This window comes from Trachypithecus francoisi, unplaced genomic scaffold, assembly GCF_009764315.1.
Source record: "Trachypithecus francoisi isolate TF-2019V2 unplaced genomic scaffold, Tfra_2.0 Lachesis_group17, whole genome shotgun sequence".
Classification (NCBI taxonomy): Eukaryota; Metazoa; Chordata; class Mammalia; order Primates; family Cercopithecidae; genus Trachypithecus; species Trachypithecus francoisi.
In genome coordinates, this window is record NW_022681462.1 from 23,668,124 (window position 1) to 23,694,277 (window position 26,154).

General features: G+C 54.2%; 1 protein-coding gene across 1 annotated transcript in view; it reads right to left on the reverse strand.

Moving 5' to 3' along the window:
* The window catches only part of RAB11FIP5 (RAB11 family interacting protein 5), a 38,934-nt gene that overhangs the window by 5,888 nt on the left and 6,892 nt on the right, over positions 1-26,154 (reverse strand). Inside the window, 4 exon segments of the mRNA XM_033175088.1 lie at positions 484-2,419; positions 2,422-2,480; positions 8,786-9,485; positions 9,616-10,052. Of these exon segments, the coding sequence (XP_033030979.1) occupies positions 484-2,419; positions 2,422-2,480; positions 8,786-9,485; positions 9,616-10,052 (3,132 nt within the window).

Below are 26,154 nucleotides of genomic sequence, written 5' to 3' on the forward strand. Positions count from 1 at the left end.
GCACCCTCACTCTAGCAGAACAGAAAACTGCTTAAGGCTCCACTGTCAGCCTGCTCTGCCACGGTCTGCCCCAAGACCTGCCCCTGCTTGACAAGTTCCACCGCCCCCCCCGCCCACAGCTCCCCTGCGGCCGAGTGCACACACTCCGGAAGGGCCTACAGCACAGCTCTCCTTCCCTGCCAGCCCACATCGGCTCTCCCCACTTCATTCCTTATGCCCTGCACTCATGAGTGCTGTTCTCCTAACCCCTGGCTTGTGGGGGTCTGCCTTGATTATCCCAAGTCCCAAGAAGGCAGCTTTAGAGGTGGTACCATAGAAAGCTCCTGTCTTCCAAGCCTGTACCGTCTTGCCCCTGGAGTAAAAGAGACCCTCACCTGCCCCACAAAGGATGAGGCTGGAGTGTGAACCCCTTAGTCCCTTGGGCTGTTCTGCCCCCTGTCCACCCCCTTCCTCCTGGACAGTGTTCTGGGGGTGGATGCTCACCTGGCACTGGGCTGTGGCTCCTCAGCTGGTCGTGTCTCCAAGGGCAGAAGCACAAGCGGGGAGGCTGGGGTGGCTGCAGCGAGGTCCTCCCTAAGTAGGGCAGGGGAGCCCCCAGGTGGGGAGGGCTCAAGGGGGCCAGGGAGTAAGGCTGGCTCCCCTGGTGGTGCGGAGGAGGTGGTCAGGGGCCGGGCTCCAGACAGGGGAGAGCATGGAGGGCTGGGCCCCCCACGGTGGTGGCTGGCCCAAGGCGGGAGAGGGGGCGGTGGAAAGTCAGGCTCTGGGGGAGTGGGCAGCTCTTCTGGACCAGAATGAATAGAAGATTCCCTCGACCCTGGTGGGGATGCAGATGAGAGGCTGGGAGGATCTCGGCTCCCCTGAAACAAGAAGGGGTTCAAGGCATCTTCCTTGGAGACCCACACATCAGCCTGCTGGGAGGTGACTGACAGGGACCCAAGCCCCTCTCCTACTGGATCCTGGCCCTGGGCCTCAGGAGCCTCAGGGCCTTCTCCAACCTCTGGAGCCCCCCAGATGTGCTGACTTTGAAGAGCCAAGCTCTTTGAGTGACAGGGTATGGGGGCAGGACCCTCAGGGCAGCTGGTGGGCACAGAGAGGCAGGGCCCAGACACAGGGGGGCTGGCGTTCTCCACTAGCTCTTCCAGGCCAGGTTGGCCCAGCAGGGTTGCAGAGGAACAGCTGTCAGACTCCTCCGACTCACGCTTCTCTCCCTCCTCCTTGGTCTCAGGGGGACCGACAACCAGTGCACTTAGGGAGGCATCTTCTCCCTCTGTCTCTGGACCCCTGTTACTCAGCCCCACTGTGGCCTTCTCCTCCTCCTCCTGAGATCTTGAGGGTGTGAAGAGGCGCGGTGGCTTGGGAGGTGGGGTGCTGGGCTGCAGCCCCTTGTCAGACACCCACTCAGGTTTAGGCTCGGGCTCCAGCGGGGGAAGCCCCTCGCTCCCCTTGGGGCTCACAGTTTCTGGCGATTCAGGCTGCACCTGGGGAGGAGGCTCATCAGACTCTCCCCGCAAGACTAGTGAGCCCGTCTCAGCTGCAGGAGAAATGGTGACCACATCCCAAGGCCAGGCATCGTCAGCTGTCTCGACGTCAGGGCAAAGCTGGTTTTCGCCTCGGGAGGACTCATCGTCCTGGCCCTCAGCAGCGCTGTCTGGGCCCGGCAGCCTCTCCCACACACTGATCACTTCTGGGGAGCTAAATAGAGATGTCCCACTGTCTGCCGGACTCTGCCCTGCTTCCCCTTCTGGGGCTGGCAGTTCCCTGTCTGGTTCTGAGGCTGAGGCTCTCAGCTGCAGCTGGGCTGACGAGGAGGGCAGGCCGGCCCCTACCAACCCGAGGGGCCCCGGGTCAGCCGCACTCATGCTCTCGTGGTCCGGTCCCAAGTCCAGAGGAACCCTGGGCTCCAGCCACACGCTGCTCCCACCTCTTCCTCCTCCTCCTCCCCCAGGGTCTCCCTGGGGCTCAGCTGCCTTCGCAGTCATGGCCCCGGGGCCTGGGTCTTGCAGCCCTGCCGCCTCCAGCCCCACTCCTGCAGGGGCCAGGATCTCGCTCCTGGCCTCTGGACGCAGCCTGCTGGCAGCAAAGACGTTGAAGGTGTTGTCCCACTCAGGCAGGGCTTTCCCAGGGGAGGCCAGGGGGGTGGGACTGGCCCTCGAGGCACTGGGGAGAGAGGGAGCAGGTGAAGGAGAGTTTAGTGCTATGTCGGCTATGAGCTCCTCGAAGAAGGGGTTGCTCTGCAAAGAGGTGAGGAACGGGTTGGTAAGACCCAATAATCCAGGTGGGGTGGCTTCAGGGGTGGCGATGGTGGTGGTGGTGGCGGCGGCGGCAGTGGCAGCAGCGGGGGAGGCGGCTGCAAAAAGGTTAGTGCTTAGCATGGGAGCAGCAGTGGGAGCAGGAGTGGGAGGGGCCGGAGCCCAGGGGAGCAGGGGAGGTGGTGAGGAAGAGCAGCTGGGTCAGATTCTACCTGAGGAGACACGTCCAGGCTGTGGAGGGAGACAAAATCGTGAGCCTCCTGGTTAATGCCAAGACTGGAAAGGTCCCTGAGTCCCACGCCCCACCCCCTGCTTCGGGACCAGGGGCCACAACACACACATAGGCTGGATTTACCTACTTGGGCCAGGGTACAGAGGGAAGACCCCAACATGTAACATTATCAAGTGCCTCCCAAGGAGAAAGATGCTGAGCAGAGCTACTTTAATCCTCACTCCAACCCTGGAGAGAAATCATCTCATCTGACAGGTAGGATACAAACCTAACCAAGTGTTCTTTCCTCTATCCCATGCTGAAGCTTCTAAGTTCTACTCAACAAGGAATTCACGTCTGGGAAAACTAATCTGAAAGCACCTTACATCCCGTGTTTTGTTTTTTTGTTTTTGAGACAGAGTCTCTGCCTCCTGGGCTCAAGCCATTCTCGTGCCTCAGCGTGTGCCACCACGCCTGAATAATTTTTGTATTTTTAGGAGAGATGAGGTTTCACCATGTTGGCCAGGCTGGTCTCTAACTCCTGGCCTTGTGATCTGCCCACCTGGCCTCCCAAAGTGCTGGGATTACAAACATGAGCCACCAGGCCTGGCCCCTTTTAGGACTAAAAGCAAAGAAAACACCAGCTGGCATGGGGGGATAAAGAGATCAGAGAAAGGCCAGGCCTAGGTATCTGGCTGGACAAAGCCAGAACTTACAGGACCTAGCAGGGCACCTGGATTCTGACACTTGAAACAGCCTGGGTTCTATTGATCCCTTGCAGAAGCAGAAGTAATGACGGGCTGTCATCTGGTGTGACAAGGTGTCTTGTTTCTTTGAGGGTAGCCTAACTGGCTAAGGAAGATAAGCCACCTGTGGAGAACATCAACCAACACGTTCCCTGATGGTCCAGCCTTTGTCTCCCAAGGCTGGCAGTGTGGCAGCAGCAGCAACTCTGGATATCACCAGGGGCTTCTCAAGGACTCTGGGGATGGGGGACAGGCAAGGTGCTCTTAGGACACTGGAGAACAGGTGCTGGCCTTCATTTGTCCAGGGCAGGGTCCTTTCTAGGAGGAACAACCCCTGCACTGGTGCTTATCCACAGAGTGCAGCCAACTCCAGAGATGCGGGCAGGGGCGTGCTCTCAAACTAGAGTTTGTCACTTCCCCAGGACACAGACAGAAGGCCAGAAAAAATGGCTGCCTTGCCACTGAGCCACCGTCAGAGGCAGACCTTGGTGGCCTTACCCTCTGCTTTCTGAGCAGTCTCCCTCCTCATGGCCGGTCTCCCAGCCCTGGCTCTAAGCTTCCAGGACCCCTGTTTCTTGGCCCCTGCCTGTCCAGGTGGAAATATCCTGGGGAAACCCCTACATATCCAACTTTTCAAGCCAACCAGCTTCTTCCACAGGAAATGTGGGTAGTGAGTCCTGAAGGGGCAGAAGCCAGGCTTTGCCAGCCAGCCCATAAGAAGTATGGCTTGGGGTAGGAAGGGCACCTGTGGCAAGAGTATGAGCTGTCTGGAGTTTGCCTGGATTCTCCCGGGAACCCAGGACTCAAAGAGGGCAGACCCACACAGAGGTGGGCTGAGGCAGGTCAGCTCGGCAGCTACCACCAGGGGCAGAACACAGGAAGGAGCCCAACCAAACAGAGGCACAGGTGGCTCCAAAGATGGTTCTGAGAGCAAGGAGGTCAGCCTCACAGGTAGAACACAGCCAGGTCCCAAACCCATGGATTTCTCATTAAGAATCAGCTTCCAGAGAGTCTCCTGACCCTATTTTTCCCCTTACAATAACTCCCCATCCAAGGGTAAATTCTCAGTCTCATCCCCTCCACCTAAAGATGGAGGGAGAGGGAGGTAAAAATTTCTACCTGTTCCCACCCTACCTGGGCTTCCCACTACTACCCTGCTTCTATGGTCATGGCGAAGATAGCAAAAGAGGAAGAATCGTGGACCCAGAGCCTCAACCCCAGCGGATGCCATTTCTTCCTTCATTCCAGACAAGCCCCAGGCCAAGGCACACATGCCTGCCTTGGGGACCAAAGGGAGTAAGAAGCAACATACACCACCACCAGGTCAAGAGCCTGACCTCAGCCCACCTGCCATTAGAGCATCCATACCACAGCCAGCCCAACCCTGCCTACAGGACCCGGCCCCCCAGGAACAGGGCTAGAGCACGCTGAGCTACTTCTCTCCCAGCCCCTTAGGACAGTAGTCCACAGTGGTCTGAAGGAAGAAAGGCCCAGCAACATTAAAAGCACCACGCTTAGCTCTGCCCCTCAGCCCTAACCTGGCCTGCACTCACCCTTGCAGTCTTTCAGCAACCTGGCTGGCAGTCAGAACTGCAGGGACAAGAACCACAGGGGAGTAGACTGGGAGCCCCAGGTTAGGCTCGGCAACCTCCCTCTCCCTGCCAGCTCCCCAGAGGTACACACAAACCTGTTGGTATGGAATTAGCAAAGGGCTCTCCCTGGAGGAAGGGACTCCAAGCACCGGGCCTGGCAGGCTTTACAGAGCCAGCAGTACTTCTGAGGGCATCCTGTCCGTCCTCCTATCTGGTAACACATCCCTCCTTCATGCCTTCCTCTCCCTTGCTCCACACCACATGCACATTCTGAAGGTTCTCACTTCAAAACATCTCCCTCCCACTCCACCTGGCCCAGGTCAGGGACATATTCCCACGTGTGATTGTCTTTGCCGGTCGTGCACTGAGAACAGATAAACACCTCTGCATCCTAGAACCCACTGTGCCAGCCTGGCAGTCTCCCCACCCCCAAGCGGTGGGGGCAGCAACATATACTGACTTGTCTTCTCTTTTAGGATCAGATGCTGGGAAGGAAGTCAGAAGTCCAGATGTCTCTGCCCCTTCAACCTGAGGGAATAAAACTTTACTGCCTGCAGGAAGCCCTGAACAATTGGTTGAACCTGCCACTCAACACAGGAACCACCTGTTCACCCCGACAGCCCCTCTTCTTAAACACTACGCCACAGGGCTACCTCTGTAGCTGAAGGCCAGGTGTCACTAGCAGACAGCTCTTCCTTAGGCTGAAAAGAGCTTGTGTCCTTGTCATTTCCACACACTGGTCCCAGAGATGGCAAGTGGATCTGCACAGGTTCTCTACCAGGCAATCCCCCAAAGGCCGAAGCCAGCCTTGGAGGCGCGCTCACCTCCAGCAACACTGCCCTTCAGCCTTCCCTCCTGAGGCACGACCTCCTGACCCTCCTGAGATGGGCCCAATGTCCAGGAAACATGTCCAAGAGACGGGCACATCCTCTCACATCACCTGGGCACAATGAGGTGACAGAGGGGTCTTGTAAGCTGTAAGTAGGGAGAGCGTATCATTTATCTTCCAAACCAGAACACTGTTAATACAATAACCATGCCAGGAGAACAGGCACAAGCAGGACATGAGGCTGCTCTAACTCCAAGCCTCTGGGCGCACATTATAGTTACTCATTTACACCACCAAGAATGCAGCCAACCTCCTTTCACTGCCACAGCACATTCCAGGCCCACAGGGACCTTGTTGCCCACCATGCCTGGTGCAAGGAGCCACTGCAGAGATTGCCAGAGGCCACCATCATGATACATTCACCTCTATGTTGTACCACACTTATTCCCAGCTTTAACAGTTTTTGTAATCAACATTTGATCCCCTTCTGTGCACAGAGTCCTATGGTTAGTGTGGAGGGCGGGGATCAAGGGAACACAAGAATGACCTGGGATAGACACAAAGACAATCCACTTTGGCCCTGGTGGGTTTAACATGCGTGGTCTTGCCTGTCCTCAAACACACATGAAGTAGCCCATACTGCAGCTCAGTGTGAACGGCTCATAACAGGGCAGGGGAATGAGGCTAAGTTCTGCGGCCAAGACAAGCTTGGTCTCAACTACCTACTCCCCACTCCAGCACACACTGATAGGGGCCCAGTGTGACCACCATGGACCCCAGCAGACAAAGGCCACGTAAGAGGAACAGCAGAACCCTCTTCTCAGTCCTGCATAGCCTCATTTGTTCCTTCCTCACGGCAGCAGCCTTTCTCTGGATACTACACTGAACACGTTCAGCCCCGGGCCTCTCTGTGGGGCATCAGTGCCACATGGGAGCACTAGAGGGCGCCGCTGTTCTTCCTAGTGAGGAACATCCTGCAATCTGCAATGGCAGCCCCAGGGCAGAGGCCCCCAATCTCTGGACCTGGGGACAGGCTCCCCAGGCCCCAGCTGGAGATCCTGCAGCTACATTCAGTCACTCCAGTTCTGGGTGACTCACAGCTTCCTGCCGTGAGGCAGCCCACCTCTCCTTCTCTCCTCAGAAGCCCTAAGCAAGCCCTCTGGGGAAGCGCCAACAGTCCTTTCTTCCAGGCCAGCCTTCCCTTCCCTGCAAGGCACATGAGGCCAGGATGCTGCTGACTGAGCTCCAAGGCCAGGTGTCGCATCTGTCCAGGCCAGGCCATCGTACCCAAAGCACAGCCCCTCCCGCCCCATCGGAATGCACGGCCACAGAGCCTGGCCCTGCAGCCGCCACCTGCAAATGGGCCCCATCTGGGGAGGGATGCTGAGTGCCCTCCATCCTGCTAAAGACAAGGCTTGGAATTCAAGTGAGAGCAGGACAGAAACCTCAGCTTCCTTACGGCCATCAGTGACCCAAATCCTCCAGACTCCAAGAGGCCATTAGGAAACATGGGGAAGCAGGAGAAAGAGGATGGAGACTGTAAGTGCCCCAGGCCAGTGACAACCCCACAGACTCACAGCCTGCGGGAGTCCAAGCCCAAAGCCTGGGCACTCACCTACAAATGGCCTCAGCATTCACCCTGCCCCAGAAAAGGCCCAGAGACACCATATGGACAACCACATGCAGCCTGTGGTCTGTGCCTCTTTCAATCCAGGCACTCAGCTCCTCCCAGCAAATGCCCTGTCCAGATCTCCTGCCACCTCCCTCTACCCTACCACCTCCAAATACCTCTAGCTGGCTATCACAGGGCCACCAGCTCAGCCTGGCATCTGGGAAAGGCCTGCCCCCTTTTCTTTCTTCCCAATCTTCCCCCAGGCCGCAGATGGCCAGCAGCTTGCCTGGGCTCTGGTGAGTAGGGACAGGAGCTGCCATACCAAGCAAGGGAGGCAGGGGGTGGCATGCCCCTGAAACTGACCCACCCCCCACCCCTGTCTATAAGGGTCTAACGGGGGTTGTCAGCTGACCATGGCCCAAACCTAGAAAGGCCTGTATCTCTCTCCCCACTCCTCTCAACAGACTCAGAGTGCCAAAGGGAAACGAAAAGCCAAGACTGCAAGATTCCTCTCCGCTCTAGGCAACAGGTTCAGGGTCCTTCCTCTGCCCTATCTTTTGCCCCCTTGCTACTGTGCTTGTCCTCTAAAGCTGTCCAAGCAGCCATGGAGTGGGAAAGGCAGGCTTGTTGAGAGAAACAGTGGCTCTCACCACACTGGCCAGGGCTGCCACAGATGCTGCCCATGAGGGCTGGCCCCAGGCCCTTGGGAAGGTGGGACACATGCTTCTGTGACCTGTGCCTGGAGCCCCTCTCTGGACCCTGCTATACAATTCTACAGCCTCCCCTGGCTCAGAATTAGGAGGAAGCAAACGGTGGGCCTCAGGGGCTCTGCCCGGGACCCGAACTGGGGGACTCAGTACATTCAAAATGGAGCAGCTGCCACCAGCACTTTCCACGGTGCCATTCCTCAAAACCAAGAGACATCAGAGAGGGCCGGACCCCCCAAGGTCTCCAAGGACAGAGATGGGTTACAGATTTCATGGGAGCTGCCCACAGCCTCTTGCCAGGGGAAGCAACTGGGGGTGAATGGACGGGGGAAGGAGTGGTGGCCTCAGTTATTTGACTCCCGTCTCCCAGAGGGAAGCAATCACAGAGTCAGCTGGGGAGAAGTCCTCTAGCTCCTGAGAGGGGAAGGGAAGTCTGAGGGTGCGGTCTCCAGTCCTCATCTCTCAAGGCTTCCTTACCTTGAGGCCAGAGGGCAAGAGGTGGAGGTCAGGAAGCAAAGAATTCACACAAATGGCCTTTCCTGCTTCCCTCCAGCTCAGGGGGTGGGCATGCCAACTCATGCAGCAAGGCCTAGGGCTGAGAAGTCAGACCCCTGAATCCATAGGACTCTCAGAGCACTATGCCCTCGTAACTCACCTGTGTCCGTAAACACAGAACGAAGCTTGGCTTAGGGAGACACCCCCACTTAACCATGCAAAGCCAGAGCCCCAGCAGCCTGCCCGGGGTCCACATCTGCTCCTTCCTCCCTGCCCCAGGGTCCAGGCAGCACACACCCCAGCATCCTCCCCAAGGAGCAAAGTTGGTCTTGCCAACGACGTACCTGGGTTTCTGAGTTGGGTCCTTGGCTTCTCTCAAGCCAAACCAACTACTCTTGGCCTTTTCCTCTCCACTGGACGAGTGATGTGGGGAGGCCCCCAGGGTGGGACCCCCCTTTTCCCCCAGAGAGCTTCGGCGCCCCAACTCGCTCCGACTTAGGCCTTGGTGGTGGTGGTGGAAGAGGCCCATCCGGGGCTTGCGTTCCTCCTTCCGGGCTCCCTCCTTCTCTGCCACAGCCTCAGAGGAGGCCACTATGGGTGTGGCGACCTGGACCGGCTTGCCCTCTGGTAGCCGGGCCCCCTCCTCCTCTCTAGGGTGGCTGGCCCCAGGGGCCAGGACTTTAGCCTGAGCACTCGGCTCCTCCTGTCCAAGTACTGCCTCCGAGCTGCTGTTGCTACGACTGCCTCTGGGCCAGGAGTCATCTGTGGAACGAGGCCCCTCCTCAGAGAACCGCGAAGAGACAGCTTGCAAGGAGCCAGAGGATGGGAGCGAGCCCGAGATGGAGCTGCGGTGCCGCACAGGGCCCTGGGGCTCCTCGTTGTAAATGTGGCTCCCATTGACGCAGAGTGAAGAGCGGGAGGCGGCATCCAGGTGGCCCTGAAGGTCCAGAAGGGCCCGAGGAGGAGCCACCCGCATCTGGCTGGCCTCATCGCTGTAGGTCCTCTTGTGGGTGAACAGCTTGGGGGACTGTGCAGAGTCCCTACCTGCAGGGGAAACACACCGAGTTAGCTCGCAGGAAGAGAGGCCCCATTTCCTGGCCCCAGGCCTTGACCACCACCCAAGGGGAAAGCCAGTGCCCCCTCTCCCCAGGGCGGCGGCCCCATGCTTGCTCACCCCCTTCAGTGGACAGCCAGCTGCTGCGGCTTGGTGAGCGGGTGAGGAGCTCGGCACCAGGCCCCTGGTAGGCCAGGCTCCCGCTGGCTGAGGACAGGGTGCTGTCCGAGCCCAGCGAGGTATTGGACTGGGTCAGGGACGACTTGCGCAGCTTGTTGCGGAGGAAGAAGCCTTTGGCCTTGCCCATCTTGCCCAGACTGCCCAGGTCAGGATCCTCTATGGCGCTGCTTGGGAGGATGGCAGAGGCAGATTCCAGATCATACTTCTTCTTGCCCTTCATCTTGTCCTTGATCTTGCTGAAGGGGGACCTTGGCTTGTCCTTCATGGACAGGTCAAACATACTGGCGCTCAGGTTGTTGCGCGTGAACTGGATGGTGACTTCAATCTCGCCGCGTTCCTTCTCCTTCTTGCCTGGCTTGGAGTGCAGCTTGTACCACCTGTGCGAAGAGGGGAGCAGGCAGAACTCAGTCATGGGCCCAGGGAGCCTGGCTCCCGCCCAGTACCAGGCACTGCCCGGACCCCTCCTTGCTCTGAGAGCCACTGACAGCCTCTCCCCAAAGGCTCCTGCTCTGACCCATCGGCCTGGGCTTCCAGGCTTCAGACACAGCTGAGAAACTATCCAAAATGATTCCATGATGGAGAAAACCACATCCTGAGTGGGGAAGCTCCTCGGGTACCACCAGGTAGGTACCATGCCACGCCCCCTCCCACCCCAGGACCTTCTCCTGGTGCTCAGAGACCTCTACTTTGTCCCATCTCCCCTACATCTGAAACTCTGAGGCCCAGAGGGGTGAGGCTGGGCCCGGGAGGGCCCTCCCATCTCCAGGCCCCAGCACAGACAGACCTACCCACATTTCTCCCTGTTGACATCATCTCCTCTGGCCAGTCCCAGCCAAAGCTCTACTCCCAGCCACCCGTGAGCCCAGGAAAGAACAGCTCACCCAGAGGCCCAGGGCCAGAAATACAGGAATGCTAGTGCATACACTCACGTATGCACACGCACACACACACACACCTCATTCACACACTGACTCACCCCAACCCCTGTCAGGAATACCTCTACAAGATGGAGGAACAGACAAGAATGGCAGAAAGAGACCCAGGAAAGATGAAGAGCACTCGCATCTGTTGAGCATCTATGGTGTGTTACAACCAGCATGAGGGTTCTTACCTCACTCCCGCACGCACCTCCCAAAAAGCATATGAGGTAAGAGGCACTACCCCATTGTGCAGATCAGGAGGGTGAGGCTCAGTGGTAAAGGAAGCCATCCATGGAGACTCAGAGCCAGGCATCCAGCCCTCCAAAGCTTAAGTTCTTCCCGGTGCACACCCACTGTGCCCAGAGAGACACAGACACAGCCCCCAACACACATGGCCACCGCACAGGGTGGCTGGGGCCCGCCCTACTGGGGAGAGATGTTCTTATGCAGGGGTTGGCAGTTTCTTAGAGAAACAAGCAAACTCCGACCATACAAGCAGCAATCACACTTCTTGGTACTTAGCCTACTGAGGTAAAAACTTATGTCCACAGAAAAACCTGCACACAAATGTTTATAGCAGCTCTGTTCATGACTGCCAAAACTCAGAAGCTGCCAAGGTGTCCTCCCGTAGGTGAACAGATAAGCAAACTGTGGTACATCCAGACAATGGAATACTACTTAATGATAAAAAGAAATAGGCTATCAAGCCATGAACAGACATGGATGGATCTTACATACATAAGTGAAAGAAGACAATCTGAAAAGGCTTCATGCTTGCATGACAAAACTATTTGACATTCTGCAAAAGGCAAAACTATGGAGACAGTGAAAAGATCAGTGGTTGCCGGGGGATTGAAGGGAGGACAGAGGGATGAATAGGCAGAGCATAGGACTTTGCAGGAGAGAAAAACTATCCTGCATGCTACCGTAATGGTGGACACATGTTGTTATACACCCACAGAATGCACAATACAACGAGTGAACCCTAATGTAATGTATAGACTCTAGTTAGCAATGTATTGATATTGGCTCTCAAATACAACAAACATGCCACACTAATGCAAGATGTTAACAACAGAAGAAACGGCGGCGGGTGGTGGGTGGAGTAGATGGGAACTCTCTATACTTTCCACACATTTTTCTGTAAACCTAAAACTGCTCTGAAAAATAGAGTCTATTAACTTAAAAAAAAGAGAGCAAAGAACACAAAAAGGAAGAAACTATGAAAGAAATTATACAAGAATGTTTTTTTGAACTGAAGAACATGAATGCTAGAACAGTCCTACAAGTATGCAACGCAATGAACTAAGACAGACACACACCAACAGATACAGCTATGAGGTTTAGAACACCAAGCATGAAAGGATTCCAACAGCACTGGAGTCTTCCTTAGCAACACTGGGCACCACATGAAGGAATGCCTTCACATTTCTGAGGGAAAAGTCTTCCACTAGCCTGGAATTCCAGACCCAGCCAATCGAGCATGAAGGTGGAATAAAGCCTGGTGGTAGTGGTCAGGCTGGTCACTAAAGGGCTCAAAGTCCCTTGGTGACTGCACAGCACACACACACACACACACACACACCCCTACCCAAGCCGCAGTCAGTGGTGCGGGGGCCACCTCCCACCTGAGCTCTGCCCCCTACAGCGCCAGCTCCCTGAGCTTCTGGTGGACACAGAGTGGGATGTGGCGAGCCTTTGTATGAAAAGTCCCTACACATCCAAAGATCCAGAATTAAGTCACTGCAAAAGCTTGGTGGTAGTTGTGGTAGTATTCTGATTATTTTTTAATGTTGAAGTTTTTTTTAAAAGGCTTCCTGGGGCACCTCCGACTCTTCTACATCCCTGTAGAAGAGCCCGTCATAACGAAACCCTGGTGAGCTATGGCCTGTCCCCTCCTTGGAGACCCACTCCGTGGCCTGAGCCTAGACTGTTGGTTTTCCCTCCCAAATCTGAGAGACAATCCCCTGAGAAGGCCGGGTAGGGACAGACGGTGGCACGGGCAGGGTGGGCAGAGAAAATGCCCAAGAGGGTACCTCTCTTATAAGGCACAGGCAGGGAGTGAGGGGAGGAGAGGCAAAGTGAGAGAGACAGACTGAAGGATGTGTGTGAGGGTGTCTGTGGGGCAGGAGAGGAAGTTTGACAGAAAAACCAGCCAGCAGCATCAACAGCCTCATAGCTCTACGTTCTCAGCCCAGTGACCACCCTGGGCCTGACTCTTTGCCTATTTAGAGGCTAAGCCCTAGTCACTTTCCCTAAATCTGGGCTAGGCCCTATCTAGCACAGGGAAGTCCTGGGAGGTAGGCAAAAGAGAAGCGTACGGACTCCAGCCCCAAACCACCCAAGCCCTGAATAACTAGTATCAGCAAGCACAGCCAGCCTTTGCTGGGGCAGACAGGTCAGGGGCCCTCGGCCCCAGCTGGTCACACTGCACAAAGCACAGCGGTAATGCAATTACCTGGGGGGGCCGGGGACGGGTGGTGAGACGGCAGGGAACTAGTACTTCCTACATTGTCTATTTTTGTCCTATTTGAATGTTTTATAAGGAGCATATATTACTGTGGTAATATGAAAAAGAGACTAGGGAAAGCTCTTGCTCCTACCTCATCTCAGCTTCCCGAGCCACAAAATGGGCCGCGCTCCTCCCTGCCTCCCAGCCCTCAGAGGAAGGTGGGAGGCCAAGTTTCAGGTCCTCTGCCACAAGGACCTTTTGGGCCTCTCTCCCCTATAAGGTCACTTCCCCTTCTCCTGTTCTGCCCACCCCTCCCCCATAGGGAATTTGGGTTTCTCCCTGGACTTGTTTTTCAAGGAAGCATGGAAGGAAAAAGAAAAAGTTTCCTTGAATATTTTTTAGGCTCTTCCATCCAGAGCACAGTGAAATGGAGAATGGCCAGGACCTACCTCTGGACCCCAGCTGCCATCACCCATCTACTTCCCTTCCAGCCCCACCTCCCTCTGCAAGCCAGCAAGGGCAGGACTGAATGGGGTACTGCCCGGCACCTTGGGCACCCTGGGCACCCCAGGGACTCAACCAGAGCAGGCCTTCTCCCAGAAGTGTGGCCTACACGAGCTGAGATGGCCACATCCTCCCCGTCCCCAGAGCTGCTACTTCCCCGTGGCTGGACCAGACAGCCCCACAGACCTGCCGGGTACCATGGAGGTCCACTGGAGGACAGGAAACTATGAACACTGTCTGAGGAACCCGCGATGAAAACAAATGGACGCTTTCTCTTCACAAAGCCCCACACGCAGCAGAGCAAATGGGCTCTGAGCACCTCATCCCTAGAGACTGAAGCTCCCACAGGGAATGCAACAACAGGGTCCTATGACCTAGTTCAAGTCCCACCTCCTCTAGGAAGCTCCCTCAGCTGCCACCATCCTGCTGGCCTGGCCCAGTCCCTCCTCTTTCTGACCAGGCATACACACTCTGACCAAACTCACCCTACAGCCAGATCTGGCGGCACTGTGCTCCAGGACCCCCGGTGTTGTCATGTGCTGGGTGCCCAAGGTCTCCCCCACTGGACTGTGTTTCTTGTGGATATTGACTGAGTATCCCCTTGGGCACACAGCTCCAAAGTAAAGAAATCATGCATGCACAGTCTGGGGCTGTTACAACCCTGCAGGGCCCTCTCAGCTCTCATCTGGATGCACCTGACAGCAGGGCATGGTGGTGAGTGCTGGGTTCCCCACTGACCAGGCCACCTCCCTCAGCCTTCACTTCCTTGACCCTCAGGTGGGGACAGCCATCCTCTCGGGGCTGCTGGGAGGCTAAGGCATGCCAAGCCTGTTTGGCAAACAGCCAGTGCTTCCTGCTTATCCTCTCATTCTCTCCCACAACCGTGAGCTCCTAGGACTCCTGCTCTTGAATCCCTGACGCTGATCACTCTGCCTGGCCTTCAAGGGAACGTGCCAGATCCTTAAACAAATATTCAACCTCAGCCGTGCACGGTGGCTCACGCCTGCAATCCCAGCACTTTGGGAAGCCAAGGCAGGCAGATCACTACAGGCCAGGAGTTCAAGACCAGCCTGGCCAGCATGGCGAAACACCGTCTCTACTGAGAATACAATAATTAGCTGGGTGTGGTGGCGCACACCTGTAATCCCAGCTGCTCGGGAAGCTGAGGCACGAGAATCACTTCAACCTGGGAAGGGAGGTTGCAGTGAGCCAAGATTATACCACTGCACTCCAGCCTGGGCAACAGAGTGAGACTCTGTCTCAAAAAAAAAAAAAAAAAAAAAAAAAAAATTCCAACCTCAACTTCCCAAGGCTGGCTGTGCAAGAGACAGGCCCTGGTCTCCAGTTTTGGAGCTTCTGCTGCTGCTCCTTCCTCCCTACCTGACCAAGATTTTTTCTCCCTCTCTGTGCCCTTCACTAGGCCTACCTGGCTGGGCCACTGGGCTTAGGAACTCCGAAGCCCAAGCTGAGGCCTGACCTTTCACTTTCATCCAGGGCAAAGACATGGCCAAAATCAATCAGGGTGTGACCAAGGCCCCAACATTCATCTAGACAATGGCTCAAAAGACAGCTCTCGTTTTCACAGCTCTACAGCTATAGCACCCAAACCTGCTATGCATCGGTGCAGGATTTATATATAGATATAAATCCACCCAAGACACTACCCAGACTTACTGAACTAGAAGGTCCCGGCCTGGTTATCTATATTTCTCAGTAGGTTTGGGGGCGGGGCTCCACAGGTGAGTGAATTCACCCAGATCCCATGTGGCAACCACAAGGATGGTCCCTGACACTTTACATCACTTTAAGGTCAGCGGCCACCTGGGCTCTCCACCTTGGCTTGTCCTTAAGGACACTTAGTCGGCACCCAGGAGAAGCCTGTGTCTCTCCCCTGCCCAGTAAGGCTTGCTTTCCCAAGTCCCGAGGACACGCTGCTTCTGAGAGGACTGACCCTAGAAATACTCATCCCTCCCCAAGGAGGGGGTAAGTTACCAAAGGAACCCATGGGGGAGGAGCAGGCAGCATTAAGCACTTTCTAGAAATTAAGAGTGTTAAGATGAATTAGGCCTCCTAGTTCAGAAACCACTTGAGAAACAACACTCTCACCAAAACAGGAGGAAGGACAGTGATTCTGTCCCACCCAGTGCTCAAAGTCCGGGCTGCTGGCAGCACAGGTATCACCGACCGGCACATCCTTCACTGCAGGAACTAAGCTGCTCCACCTGCAAAGCACCCACCTTGACTCCATCTCTCTGTCAGGGGCACCATCTGGGGCACTGAAACTCTCCAAGTCCCACGCAGCACATGCTGAGGACACAAGGGCTTTGATGAAGATGATGATTATCTGGGACTTGTCCCAGGTGCCTCTGCAGCCAGGACATAATGGGCACAATAAGGAAAGGCACAGTAAGAGAAAATTCCTTGCACTGAAGAGGCACACGCAGCTACTGATGCTGCTCTTCAGAAGACACACATCAGTGCTTCTGAAATTGCAAAGTGCAACAAAATCACTGGATCTTGTTAAAATGTGTATTCTGATACCCAAAGTGTAGGTGGGCCTGAGAGAGCTCCCAGCTACCCATGCTGCTGCTGGCCCAGAGGCCACACCTGAGCAGAGGGCTGCACACGAGGGGGCTACAGAATGGCCAGACCTGACCCTGCTGAGGGCTCACTGTGTGCCGGGCTCTGCAGCTCTTTTACTATCCACACAACCAGCCCAGGAGATGGGAGGCCCATTTTACAGATGAGGAAACCAAGTTGTGGAGACAGTTTGTAACGTGCCCAGGTCCACACAGCTAGTAAGTAATGGAGCTGGAACTTGAACATGAAAATGCCAGACTCCAAGCCCATGACCTTAACCTTCAAGGTTTAGCCAAGGTTTAGCAACTTTCAGAAAAGCTGAAAGCATATACTCCTGCCCTGGGTACCCTGAGAAGACAGAGGCTGTAAAAGGCCTGGCTATACATCACAGACCCTGAAGACCAGACCCCCTTCCAAAAGGTTGGCACAATCCCAGAGCACAGTGCCCTGAGATACCACTGAGGGGACCTCAGGGTTTTGTCCTGTCCTCAGCCCCTCAAAACCTTGTCTGAGAGCAGCCCAGCCTCCTCCAGCAGCCATCAGGGTCCAGAATTCCTGAGAGGCTGGGACCACAAGGAAGCTCTTGCAGGGCCCCCTGCTCAGCTAGAACACCTCTCCCAAGCTCTCTCTGCCTGACAAAGTTTACCAGGCCCTGTGTGGACTTGGGACTTGGCCCTCAGCCTCCCCCCGCCCCACCACTGAAGCAGAGGACAAAGTGGATGGAAGGGGTGGAGAGGAACAAGTCTGCTCACCTGTCATCAAGATTACAGCCCTAGTTACTCCTGCTGGTGGGGTCCCCAGGCCCTCATAACCAGCTCTCCACCTAGTTCTCAGAAAATGCAGCTGGGCTAACCAATGCCATCCAGCATAACTGGGGAGGCCCTGCACTCAGGGGAGAGCCGACCTGGGCAGCTGTCACACATACCCTTGGCAAGTGCCAGGGAACTCCAGTCAGAGACAGACAGGGGCATGGCGGCTGTGGGTAGCTACAGCAGCAGGCCTGGACAATCTAACTCACCCCCAACTCTTAGCAGTCTAAAATTCAGACCCAAATAACAATGCCCCTTTCTGAGCCCCCAGCCATCATTTATTCCAGACTCCAAACCTAGGAATCAGATTTGTCTCCTTTTTTCTTTGTTTCCCTCACTGCCTACATTTAAACTTTGAACTCTGTGAACTCTACGTGCAATTATCTCCAGAACTCACTCTCTCACCACTGTCACCCCATAGTCCCCTCCACTAGCACCTCCCTGATGGACATCAGAACTCCCTGGTTGGCCGGGCGCGGTGGCTCAGGCCTATAATCCCAGCACTTTGCGAGGCCGAGGCAGGTAGATCACGAGGTCAGGAGATTGAGACCATCCTGGCTAACATGGTGAAACCCTATCTGTACTAAAACTAGCCGGGCGTGGTGGTGAGCGCCTGTAGTCCCAGCTACTCGGGAGGCTGAGGCAGGAGAATGGCATGAACCTGGGAGGCGGAGCTTGCACACCACTGCACTCCAGCCTGGGTGACAGAGCAAGACTCCTCCTCAAAAAAAAAAAAAAAAAAAAGAACTCCCTGTTTACCTGACGTCCATGTTCCACCCAGCAAAGATATGAAGTCGGAGCTCATCACGCCCTGCTCTCCCTCACTCAGCACCTTTTGGGGCTCAGCTCCTACGACTCTCTGCATCTCTTATTCCACTCGGGCTACACTGTTCCTTCTGGTGTCCCTGAACCCATCAGGTGTATTCCCACCTCAAGGCCACTGCACGTGCTGCTCCCTCTGCCCAAGACGCAGGCCAGACCTTCCGGCCACGGTTCACTCACTCACTCGAGTCAGGGCTCTGTTCATCCGAGCCTCCTCAGTCTTCCCCGAATACCCCAACTGCAACCACCCTTCACCCTCTTTATGTTTTTTATTTTTATTTTTATTTTTTGAAATGGGGTTTCACTCTTGTTGCCCAGGCTGGAGTGCAATGGCTCGATCTCAGCTCACTGCAACCTCCGCACCCCGGGTTCAAGCGATTCTCCGGCCTCAGTCTCCTGAGTAGCTGGGATTACAGGCATGTGGGCCACCCTGCCCAGCTAATTTTGTATTTTTAGTAGAGACGGGGTTTCTCCATGTTGGTAACGCTGGTCTTGAACTCACGACCTCAGGTGATCCACCCACCTCGGCCTCCCAAAGTGCTGAGATTACAGGCGTGAGCCACCGCACCCAGTCCCCCTCACCCTCTTTCATCATCATACTGACCACAAGCTGGTACTGTATGTGTGCGCACACACGTCCCCACGTGCACATCAATGTGACAAAATGCTGCACGTGTTCAAGGCTTGTTAGCATCTGTCTTTTTTTTTTTTTTTTTTTTTTTTTTTTTTTTGAGACGGAGTCTCGCTCTGTCGCCCAGGCTGGAGTGCAGTGGCCGGATCTCAGCTCACTGCAAGCTCCGCCTCCTGGGTTTACGCCATTCTCTCGCCTCAGCCTCCCGAGTAGCTGGGACTACAGGCGCCCGCCATCTCGCCCGGCTATTTTTTATATTTTTTTTAGTAGAGACGGGGTTTCACCGTGTTAGCCAGGATGGTCTCGATCTCCTGACCTCGTGATCCGCCCGTCTCGGCCTCCCAAAGTGCTGGGATTACAGGCTTGAGCCACCGCGCCCGGCCGCATCTGTCTTTCCTCACTCATCAAGTGCATTATTCTGCTCATCTCTGTACCCCCAGCACTCAACAGTGGACACTCAAATTTTTATTTGCTCAATGAGCCAGCAAATTATTCTGTGACTAATGTGGGCCCCCTTCACAACTGCTCTATGGTTTTCTATTGCTACAAACCCAAGGGTCTTACTCGTGAGAGCTGGAGCTCCCAAAGAGCAAAGAGGGTCCCCACCCCACCCCCTAAACAGGAGCCTCTGGAGGGCAGGAGCCAGAGATGTCAGGCTTAAAGGGAGGTTTCCAAAATGAGATCTTCCTTAACTGTGAGACACTTCCTCAGCCCCCACCTGAACTAAGAATCTCACTAACTTCCCTGGGAGAGAAGATGCCCAACCAGATGTGGGAAGCGTCCAGCTTTGTGAACAGAAGAGTCACTGTTGACCCAACTCCAGCCCATCTCTTGGCCCTCAAGGGCCACTAATCTTACCCCATTACCAACTACAATCACTCAGTTAGCACCTACTGTGTGCTGACACAATACTAAGCACTGAACACATGGAATTACATCTTACTCAATCCTCTTAACAACCCTATGAGGTTGATATGGGAGGCAGACTCTGGGAGTGGCTAAGAGCACGGACTTCGGCGCCAGGCTGCCTGGGTTAAGCCCCAGTCCCACCACATGCTGGCTGTGTGACCTCATCTCTATGCCTCCATTTCCTAGCCTGTCTATAAAATGGTGGTAGCAGCTTACCCTCTCCTCACAAGACAACAGGCTGAATAACCCAACCCAAAAATCTGAAATCTGAAATGCTCCAAAACTTTCTGAGCACCAATATCATGCTCAAAAGAAATGGTCACTGGAGCATTTTGGATTTTTATATCGATGCTCAACTGGCCAGATAATACAAATATTCCAAAATCCAAAGTACCAAACACTTCTGTCCCAAGCATTTGGAATAAGGATCTTCAACTTGCATGACGATTCAATGGTCTATGCGTGGAGCGCTCAGAACAGGGTCCGGCACACAGGAAATGCACACGAGCATCGGCTCTCACATTCAGCAGGTGTGAGCACTGAGGTAAGGAGACGTGCACTGGGTCCAGTAACACAGTAAGCAGGAGAGCCAGAACTGGAATGCAGGCTCCCTGCCTCCAGAGCCCCCAACCTTGACCACTATACTATGCTGCCTCTCTCTGCAAGTACAACACACACTCACCCGCTATGCCCAGGAATCCCTACGTCTCTGCCCAACCAAGGAATCCAAAGGAAAGTCACCCCCCTATTTCTCTAGAGCAGGCGGTATGTGTTAGATGGGAGGAAAAATCACACCTTTATTTCCCCCAATCTCTAACAAAATTTAGCATGTCTTCCCACTATGAATTTTTGCAACAGTAGTAGTATCGAAGCAGTACCTGTACGCTTGTCACCAAGAGAAACCGGATTATTTTCCTATCACATTTCAGCAGTTACAGATGTCACAAATATTTATACTCATCACTACTTTGAATTGTAAAGTCATTAGACCTCCTGTAGATCTCATTATTTAATACAGTAATAAAGCACTTATGTTTCTTTAATAAATGCTTTTGCTGTGTTTTGTTTTCTTTTGAGACAGAGATTTGCTCTTGTTGTCCAGGCTGGCATGCAATGGCACAGCCTCGGCTCACTGAAACCTCCGCCTCCTGTGCTCAAGCGATTCTCCTGTCTCAGCCTCCCAAGTAGCTGGGCTTACAGGCACCCACTACCACACCCAGCTAATTTTTGTATTTTTAGTAGAGACGTGGTTTCACCATGTTGGCCAGGCTAGTCTCAAACTCCTGACCTCAGGTGATCCACCCACCTCGGCCTCCCAAAGTGCTGGCTTTTTTTTTTTTTTTGAGAGGGAGTCTCGCTCTGTCACCCAGGCTGGAGTGTAGTGGCGCAATCTCTGCTTACTGCAAGCTCTGCCTCCCAGATTCACGCCATTCTCCTGCCTCAGCCTCTCGAGTAGCTGGGACTACAGGCGCCTGCCACCACGCCCAGCTAATTTTTTGTATTTTTAGTAGAGTCAGGGTTTCACCGTGTTAGCCAGGATGGTCTTGATCTCCTGACCTCGTGATCTGCCCGCCTTGGCCTCCCAAAGTGCTGGGATTACAGGCGTGAGACACCGCGCCCGGCAGTGCTGGCTTTTATATTGAGAACTATACTTCAACACCATTGGTGTACTTTGCAATGCTGTATATTTAAAGACCTTATTCTGAGGAGTCCATGCACCAAAAGGGCTGAGAAAACCTGCTTTAGAGTGTGGAGGGAGCAAACTCAGCAGAAGGCTAGGTCCTCCCCTCCCTGCCCACTGCATGGCACCCAGGCTGAGAGCTCAAAGCAGAGGATGGGTGCTGCTCCCATTTCCCACCCAGCTAAGGGAACAGGGGGCCTGGTGAAGGGCAAGAAGCTGGCTGAAGGCCCTAAGATTCCCCAGCGTCACGCCACAGTGCTCAGGCTGACCCTCAAACCCTTGCATGCTGATGAAGGTGACTCCAGAGAAACAAAAACAGCCACATGCACCTGCTAGCTGGGAGCAGGCTACTCTGGAGCTTGTTTTGATCTGCCCCCAACATCACAGTCCCCAGTTTCCCTGGGCTGGTCCCCACCTGAGCCTCACCTGCTATGGCTACAACCCACCAAATCTGTAGCTTCCTCCTTCTGGCTGCAGCCACTACCCCAACCTCTTCCAAAGACAGGCCTCTTCCAAAGACTGACACCACAAAAATGCACAAATGAAGCACACAGGAAGGCTCAAGGAGAGGGATTTGACTTCGGGAGAAGGGTGCAGGACGTGGCATTTATATTGGGCCCTTAACAATGGGTGGGAAAGAGGCGAGGAGGGGGTAGGGAGACATTCCAGGCGCGAGGGACAGAACATGCAGACTGCAGATGTGCAGGCAGGAAAAGACTGCCCCTAATGTCACACTAAGGAGCCATAATTGTATTCTGGGCCCTGAAATGCACGACAGGGTACAACACAAGGACAGGACTGACAAGGCTGCAGGAAGAGGGAGGGACGGCAGACAGGTGAGGCAGGGGACCAGCAAGGGACAGTCACAGCCCAGGGTAGCTCCCATGGCCAGGCTGACCTGAGCAACTCCTAATGCCTTAGCAGTTATTTCTCACCATTAATTAAAAACTGGCACTCTGGTTTATAAAAAGGCAGCAGCAACTAAGGTAATAGTCCAGAGCAGAGGTTAAAAAATTTTTTTTAAGCCTGAAATGGGACAAGAACAATGGGGGAGGCAGGAGAGCCAGAGGGCCCCTTGGGAGCACCCCTTTTTCGCCCCCTGCAGCAGCACTATGGCAGAGCCACTCCACTTTGATCTCTCACTACTGTTGACAGCAGGGACAGTTACTTACCTTTTATCCCTAACCACCTGAGAAGGGGCCCGAGATGCAGAACATCTTCTAACACCTGACGGGTAAATGACATGGTATTGGCAGCGCTTGGCTTTTGTCTCAGAAACAAGTTGGAAAAACAATGATTTTAAGGGCATTGTGTGAGAACCCCAGTGGATTGGAAGACAGGAGACCTAGGTTCTAGTCCTAGCTCTGCCTTACCAAGTGGCTTGAAGCAGCCATTTCACCTCTGTAAAATGAGGGTGATAAAATCAGGCAGTTAAAGACAAGGTAAAGTGAAACTAGAACTATTATATTCAGAGTTTGGTGAGACAGTCGGAAAACCCTTTTTCCCAGAGCCTCCTCCACCCTGATGCCTGCTCTCCTCTCCAAGTGCCCACCCCAGCAGCCTGCCTCACACACCGGCACACAGGAGCTGTGTGGGCCTCAAGCCAACCCCTGCTGTCTCCCTGCATCCACCGCCTACCCCACCTTTTGATTTGGTATCTACAGTAAAAATGCAAACCAGACATAATTGCAGGACAGGATACAGCCTCCTATCAGGCCAGAAGATGATTCTTATCACCTGGCCTGGCACCATGCCTGGCACCAGCAACCTTTGGAGGGAGCCCAGGTCCTCATTCATGAGTTCCCCCTGCCTCTGTGGGGACAGCCCACTCAGCCCTCCTCAGATCCCAGCCAGGTCCAGCCTCCCTCCCTCCTGGGCACAAGCACTTTGTCTAATCCTCATCCTAATACTGTAGGCTCCAAAGGTCTGTCATTGTCAGCTCACCCAGCACAAGGAAAAGCTGCAAAAATGGCTGGAGATGAGTCAAACCACAGAGAGCAACAGAAAAGATGTAGGGTTGATAGCACAGTGTAGGGAGAAAAGCATCAGGCTTAGACATCAGAAGTCTGGCTGCCACTAAAGAGTCGTGTGACCTTGGACAGGTCATTCCACCTCCTGAGACCCCAGTCTCCATATTCACAAAAATGGTGGTCCCCTGGCCGGGCGCGGTGGCTCAAACCTGTAATCCCAGCACTTTGGGAGGCCGAGGCGGGCGGATTGCGAGGTCAGGAGATCAAGACCATCCTGGCTAACCCGGTGAAACCCCGTCTCTACTAAAAAAAAATACAAAAAACTAGCCGGGCGAGGTGGCGGGGGCCTGTGGTCCCAGCTACTCGGGAGGCTGAGGCAGGAGAATGGCATAAACCCGGGAGGCGGAGCTTGCAGTGAGCTGAGATCTGGCCACTGTACTCCAGTCTGGGCAACAGAGCAAGACTCTGTCTCAAAAAAAAAAAAAAAAAAAAAAATGGTGGTCCCCCCGTCTGCCCTCAGGGAAGAATAAAATGAGGTGACACTGGGAAGGCACCCTTAAAAGTAGGCCAAACCACACAGAAAGATGTGGGTTTATTGTCTATCGAAGGCCTTTTACAGGCCATCATCAGCCCCACATAAGTGAGGTGGCCCAGGACCAAAAAGCAACAACCCTGCCCAGAAGGAAGGAGAGAACCCGCAAGATGACCTCTCTCAGGGGATCTCTGGCAGGTGGAAAATAAAGAAGAAATTCCACTTAACCCATCCCCTTCGCCAGTGTACTCCTAACCCCATATTCACCCTGAGCAGGAGACTCAGGTTGAGGAAGACAAAACCAAGTGGCGATGGTCCCCTCTGCCAAGGTCTCAGTTCAGACCCCACAACGGGAGGAGACAAACAATAACTCCCCTGCCAGGCTCATGGGAAGTACAGAACTGTGTGGTGAGAACGTTGCATTTGGGAAAACAAAAATGGGGGAGGGAAGAAAATACACAACACATTTGCCTCTAAATGCAGAAAATACCTTTGGAAGGTTACACAAGAACTGGTAATGTTGGATGTCTCTGAAGAGAGTAGCTAGGTGACTCAAGGTGGGGCAAGGGAAATTTTTTTCATTACGTGCCCTTCTGTACCTTTAGAATTTGGGCCAGGTGAACTACTCAAAAGTAAATGGGGGCCGGGTGCAGTGGCTCATGCCTATAATCCCCATACTTTGGGAGGCTGAGGTGGGCAGATCACTTGAGGTCAGGAGTTCGAGACCAGCCTGGCCAACATGGTGAAACCCTATCTCTATTAAAAATACAAAAATTAGCTGGGCATGGTAACATGCACCTGTAGTCCCAGCTACTCGGTAGGCTGAGGCAGGAGAGTCACTTGAACCTGGGAGGAGGAGGCTGCAGTGAGCCAAGATCATACCACTACACTCCAGCCTGGGCAACACAGCAAGACTCTGTCTCAAAAAAAAAAAAAAAAAAAGTAGTAAATAGGAAGTAAAGAAAGGCTGTTTTGCTGAGAGCAGCACACAGGAAACTAAGCTTGGCTCCCCTCACTCCCTCTCCTGGCCCAGTCCCACCACACTCACAGTTTCCCTGCCTCCAACTCACTGTGCCTCTAATCAGATCTCACCTGCTATTCAAGGCCTTGCCTCTCCCAAGAAGCCCACCCTGATCACTCCAACTGGTGAGCTCCTTCTTCTCCTGATCCCCTCATTCTCTCACACTTTTTACATGCTGCTTTGTAGAGGAACTGTCCTTGCTGCGTTAGGCTTGTCTCAAACATATTTTAGCCCTTCTAGAGAAAGGGCTATCCACTTTATTTCCCTGGTTTCCCCCACAGCACTGACCTAAGCACAGTGGTTACAATGGTTGTTCAGTAATTGCTTCCTGGACGTTGTGAAACAGAAGGGAAAAAACAGCAAATGACTGTATTGCTGCAGGAGGAAGAACAGGATGGCTCGGAGTGTTCTGTCACAGTAAAACCAGCATGTGACGTCTTGGGAAGGATTACAGAGTCTGGTATGTGCTGATGCCCCCAAGCCCTGCTTGAAAGGAGCAAATCTCCCAGGGGTGAAAAGTGCCCTGGTGGAAAGTGAGGCTGAGCTTCTCAGGCCTCACTCCACTCCCTTTTTTTCTTCTTTTTCTGAGATAGGATCTTGCTCTGTCACCCAGGCTGGAGTGCAATGGGGCAATCATTGCTAATTGCAGCCTTGAACTCCCGGGCTCAAGTGATCCTCCCACCTCAGTCTCCTGAGTAGCTGGGACTGCTAGTGCGCACCACCATGCCCAGCTAATTTTTTGTATTTTTGTAGAAATGGAGTCTTGCTATGTTGCCTAGGTTGCTCTTGAACTCTTGGCCTTCAGTGATCCTCCTGACTCGGTCTCCCAAAGTGCTGGGATTACAGGCATGAGCTACCACAGCCAGCCCTCACTCCACTCCTGAGAGTTATCTGGTGGCAGTGACTCCCTCCCAAAGTAAGAGATAACACCCCCCAGCCTCTGAGACGGACACAAGGCTAGAGCTGCAGACCAAGTGTGCTTATCCCAATAAACCAAGGACTCACCCAGGAGAAGCAGGTCATGCTTACAAAGCACCAGATTAACCCCCGAGATCCATGTCAAGGAGGAGAGAGGAAGCCTTAGCAGGCAGCAGCTGAGCACCTGGCCCTGTGCAGAGCAGGGTCATGGGAGGAGGCATGGGGGAAGACTGAAGTGGGCAGTGTGGTGTGGTGGCCAAGAGCACACACTCGGAAGCCCGATTGCCTAGGTTCACATCCTGACTTTGTGCCATGTGCTGTGGTCAAGTCCAGTGACTCATGCCTATAATCTCAGCACTTTGGGAAGCTGAGGCAAGAGGATCACTTGAGAGTTCATGGCTGCAGTGAGCTATGATAGCACCACTGCACTCCAGCCTGAGTGACGGAGCCAGACCCTGACCCCACCCCCCAAAAAAAGAAAGAAAAAGCAAAGTCACTTTACCTCTCTATGCCAAGGTTTCCTCAGCTGTTAAACAGTGCCTACACCTCAAGGGCTTGCTGTGGACAAACGGAAGTCCAGTCCTTAAGACAGTGCCAGCACCTAGACAGGCCTTCATCAGTGATGTACTAGACCAACCAGGCAATGAAAATAATGCACCAAAACAGGTGCCACATGCTCCAGGTGTGGGGATTCAGAGAAGGCTGGGGAGGTAGATGGGTTCCATGATGG